This window comes from Apis dorsata, unplaced genomic scaffold (assembly GCF_000469605.1).
Source record: "Apis dorsata unplaced genomic scaffold, Apis dorsata 1.3 scaffold_137, whole genome shotgun sequence".
In the NCBI taxonomy this organism is placed as follows: Eukaryota; Metazoa; Arthropoda; class Insecta; order Hymenoptera; family Apidae; genus Apis; species Apis dorsata.
Window position 1 is genome coordinate 775,619 of NW_006263429.1, and position 5,124 is coordinate 780,742.

The following is a 5,124-nucleotide window of genomic DNA, read 5'->3' on the forward strand; positions in this document are numbered from 1 at the left end:
ATTTTATTTTTTTTAAAATCCTATATTTCCCAATCTAAAAAATCAATTTAAAAAAATCATTAAATATATAAGAATAATATATATCATTAGGTTTTACTTTATTTAGATTATTCTTACAGCTTTACCAGATGTTATACATGCTGTGGCAAAGTATGAAGTAAACCATGAACCAAGAGAAATTTTCTTTTTTCGAGAAGGTACCATAGTAATGTGGAATATTTCTGAACTTGAATGTGAAAATTTATTAGAATTCTTAAAAAAATATGAACAAAATCGTTACATGGATTATGATGTACAATCTGAGAGTGAAGTGATGTGTTACAATTATGCAGAACATGGGTAATAATTTGAGAGATTCAAATTTCATTTTTACAATAATTTTATAATTTTATTTTTATATATTTAAAAATAGTATATTCACTTAAAATAAAATATTTTGCAGAAAAAGAAATCATATAAAAAATGGTAACATTATTTTAGCTTTAGATGCAACAAAATTAGATAAGTATACGTTTTCTAATGCAATTGCACAATCAGTCAAATTAGGCATATGGGAAGCATCTTTAGATAATTATATAGATTCTATAGAATTTGTTACTGAAGATTTAAAAGCTGGTAAAAAGTTAAAAATGACTCAACATGAAGTATTAAAAAAACAAGGGGAATTATTTGCATTGCGGCATTCTATTAATTTGAGCTCAGATTTATTAGATATTCCAGATTTCTATTGGGAAAGGGAAGATTTGGAACAACTTTATCAGGAAACTTGTTCGTATTTTAATATTGCAAAACGCACAAGAGTAAGTATAACAAAATTATTAAATTAATTATTTAATATAAATTTGTAAATAAAATATAAAAAATTCTAATATAACAAAAAATAAATAATTCTTTACATATATTTATATATTTTCATATTTTATATACTCATATTCTTTACATCAAAATAAATATAAAATATAAAATGAAGATTTTTCATTATGGTTCATTATGGATATTTCAAGATAAATATTTATGTAATATGAAAATAAATTTTAATTTTATTTTATAGGTAATAAATGAAAAATTAAATCATTGTGTGGAGCTTGTAGCAATTTTATCTTCACATTTAAGTGATCGTCATCACATTCGTTTAGAATGGATGATTATTATTCTTATTATGGTTGAAGTTGTTTTTGAAATATTACATTATATTGATAAGTATCTTTCATAATATAATTATATATAAAATAATTGATAATAATAATTAATAGTAAACATTGTGTATTTAATTGTAAAAAAATACATATATGTATAAAAAAAGTCATATATTTATAAAAATAGATATATAAAAATAAAATTTATATCATTGGAAAAAAAAATTTTTTTAAATTTTATAAATTGTGTAGTATTTATTAGTATTAATATATTCATTTTATAATATTTTTTTTATTTGTTTATATTGTCTTCTTACTATTTGATTAAGTTAAATATTATCTTTGATATTTACGTAAGATTTAGTTAATGTCAATTTGAAATACAATGCATCAATAATTGCAATATAGAACAAGAACACTTATTCTATATTATTACTTATTTTATATTATATAGTATGTTATTTTCAATTATATTCAATTCAAAATTATTAACATGTATATTTATTTATTAATGAAAATTATTATATTTACATTAATGAAAATTATAAAAATATATTTATTATATTATTTATTATTAATCAAAATTTAGTTTGCATAATAATTTTTATAATGTTTTAAAATAACACTCTGTAATATTATGGTATATATAATATGTAATTACATATGTATATAAATATATATGTATATACAAAATATACGCTATATATAAAATAGATAATTATAGATATAAAATAATTGAATGAAATTTCTAGTTTTATATACAATTTAAACTTATAACTTATTATTTTTTTTTTTAATTTGTATTTTTTTATTTAGTTCAAAATTTTCAGAACACATATATAAATATAAAATTTCTTTCGAACAATATAAAATGAATGAAATTAAAAATTATTTTTACGCAGTTATATTAATTATATAAAAGAGAAATGAACAAAAAAATATAATATATTTATAATAAATATAAATATCTGTTGCTTTAGTTTTTGTTTTTTTTAATTCAATAGAGATACTGTATCATAGGTGAATTTTTTAGTTAGATACATCCCTGTGAATTGTACGCACCCTTCTGCGCCTGTATCGAAAGTGAAACGAAATTGTAAAGCCAGTATCAGCTATAATAGTACCCACTTGTCGGATAGCTAGTACTGTGGCAAGTTCAATTCTGTGCTCATTTATTTCTTTATCTAATAATATCTTGGACAATTATTGAAATTATATTATGCATTTTGTAATTTTTTATAAATTATTTAATTATTTATGATTATGTTAATTCGAAGCAGTTATTCATTTATAAATTATATATTACACGTTAAAGTATATTTACGTAAGTATAAATATTCACATAGTTTGAAATAGTTTGCATATCAAAATTAAATTTCACTTATAAAAAGTTATGATAAGCATTTAAATTAATACACACAAACGAATTTCATATTAATTTAAAATATTAAGTATCGTATTTAATTTTACGTTTGTTTTTATCTCTACATGTATATATTCAAAATTATGCGAGTTTAATAATTATTATTAAACTGTAAAAAAAAAAATTGAATCTTTATTTTAATTTTTTCTTTTCTAAAATTTCTTATATATTTTATATAATAAGTATTTAAATTTAAATAGAAATTAAAATTTAAATCAAAATGTTTTATATCAAGCATATCATTAAATAATAATATATTAATTAAAACTATATGTAGTTTATTGCATTAATGATAAATATATTCATGTGTGTTTTTGCTCTTTGTGTAAAAGAATTCTATTACCGCAATCCTATGAGTAATAATGGCATGCGTCACAAGCTTCGATTGATCGCCTGTTAACGTAGAACTTCCGCGCTCATTTTTTTTTATTCAGTTACGATACATTTGCCACGCGTCACGAATTTCTTTCTCTTTGTTCCACTTTTTGTATTTTTCTTTTCTTTCAACGAATGCATTACTATTATAGATAACATATAATTAATGGACTAACTTTTATTAATCCATTTATAACTCTTTTTTTATTATTCATTTTTATTTTTATGTAAGTACATACATGTACAAGTATGTTTTTGATTTATTTAAAATAATAAATAATTATATTTAAAAATTAAAATAATTCAAAAATAAAAAAATACCAAAAATTTTACAAAGTCATAACAATTTTAGATATTACAATTTCTCGAATCATATTTTTAGTAACTTTATTTTCTATAGCAATTTCATAAATTATTTATTCGCTATATTTTGTACTTTTTCTTTATCTTATAAAATTATTTATTAAAATCTTTTGTAACTTTAATATAGTTGCGATATGTTAAGAAAGTAAGAATCGTTGTAGGTATGAACCACATTGAAATATCGATTTAGGTCCAAATATAGTTTCCCTTTAGTTACTTAAATAATATAGAAACGGAAGTATAGTAAATACTTGTTGCGCATCTATTTTGAGCGGAAACTGTTCTTTTAAACTTTACTTTTATCTAAGTAGTTTCTTCATTATACGTTATTAACATTTTCCAATATTCAATATTAAATTTTAATTAAATAATTAGATATTTAATAAATTATACATATATTTATAGAATATTTATAGAATAGTATTTATTTTATAAAAATAATTTAATTCTTTTTATGAATAATATTTTGATAATAAAACTTTTGATTTAATCAAATTTTCATAAATTTTTTGATATTTTTGATATCATTAAATCATTAAATCAAATAATAATTTTATTTTATTAAAAAATTATTGTTAAAAAAGAAATCAAAAGTTTTATTAATATAAAATAATGTAACTTTTCAGTACAATTATTTTTTCTTATATATATATTTATTTATTTATTTACTTGCTTTAAATTTTTATATAAAGCAGTTTATTAAATTAAAAATCTGCTTTTTGATATTTAAAATATATGTGAATTGTTATCAGTTAATTCTTCAAATTATTTGAACAAGTCGTAAAAAATACGAATAACACAGATGTCATGAATTTCAACATATAATGGAAAGAATGTAAAGAATTGTTAAATATAATATAATTTTTAATTTGAAAGAAAAATTTCAAAATTTATTTAAATTTATTTAAACGGATAGAAATATTAATTCAATATAACAAGAAATATATATATAGATATAATCAAAATGATTTATATATATCACAAAATTTATTAATTCTTTTTATAAAATTTAAATTTTAAATTTTTTGATATTATCATTATAGAAAATTTAATTATTTTGAAAATTATTATGAAAATAAATCATGATAAAATAAATCAGTATAAAGTCATACAGAATAAAAATAATATATATAAAATACAATATGTGATATATCAATCGATTCGTTTTAATGTATAGATTACGAAAAAAATATAAAAATTATTTTACAAAAATTACTATTATTTATAAAAATTATTTAATTAACTTTTTTTATATATCATATTCTACGATTCTAATGTCAAATTATAATTGATTGCATATTTTTATTCTCTACAGACTGATGTATATTACAAAATATTCATAATATATTTAAATTAATTTCAAAATTGTATTAAATTAAAAAATGGATATGACAGTAAAGGATATAAGTGGAGGAACCAGATGGGTCTGTCCAAATGATAGACATCTATCATTGAGAGCAAAGTAAGCATCAATATATTTTTAATATACATATTTATAATGTATATAAATATATATAATATTAAATATTAATATTTATGATAATTAAATAGATAATAGCATATTTTGTATTATATAATATGAATTATTTTTTTATTTCATTTAAATTTTTACATAATGATTTTGTTAACAACATAAATATATATATATATATTTTTATGAATTAATAAAATAAATGTAATAGATTGCAAACAGGTTGGTCTGTAAAAACTGCCTCTCTAGATTCAAAATGGGGTACATTTTCTAATTCTTATACAAGTGGCACAAATAGATGTGCACAATCATTTGTACTTAGTGAAGAAGAACAACAAACAATTATACAGGTAAAT

The 5,124-nt window shown here is 18.5% G+C and overlaps 2 protein-coding genes across 2 annotated transcripts in view; both read left to right on the forward strand.

Moving 5' to 3' along the window:
• The window catches only part of LOC102675813 (required for meiotic nuclear division protein 1 homolog), a 6,910-nt gene extending 5,580 nt beyond the window's left edge, over positions 1 to 1,330 (forward strand). The window contains exons 3-5 of the mRNA XM_031509315.1: positions 120 to 339; positions 443 to 800; positions 1,052 to 1,330. Of these exons, the coding sequence (XP_031365175.1) occupies positions 120 to 339; positions 443 to 800; positions 1,052 to 1,213 (740 nt within the window). The 3' untranslated portion in view covers positions 1,214 to 1,330. The remainder of the gene's footprint in view (positions 1 to 119; positions 340 to 442; positions 801 to 1,051) is intronic.
• Positions 1,331 to 2,443: 1,113 nt separating this feature from the next.
• Positions 2,444 to 5,124, forward strand: part of LOC102676416 (rabphilin-1-like) — a 6,954-nt gene continuing 4,273 nt past the window's right edge. Inside the window, exons 1-3 of the mRNA XM_006613265.2 lie at positions 2,444 to 2,460; positions 4,613 to 4,759; positions 4,980 to 5,118. Coding sequence (XP_006613328.1) covers positions 4,680 to 4,759; positions 4,980 to 5,118 — 219 coding nt within the window. The 5' untranslated portion in view covers positions 2,444 to 2,460; positions 4,613 to 4,679. The remainder of the gene's footprint in view (positions 2,461 to 4,612; positions 4,760 to 4,979; positions 5,119 to 5,124) is intronic.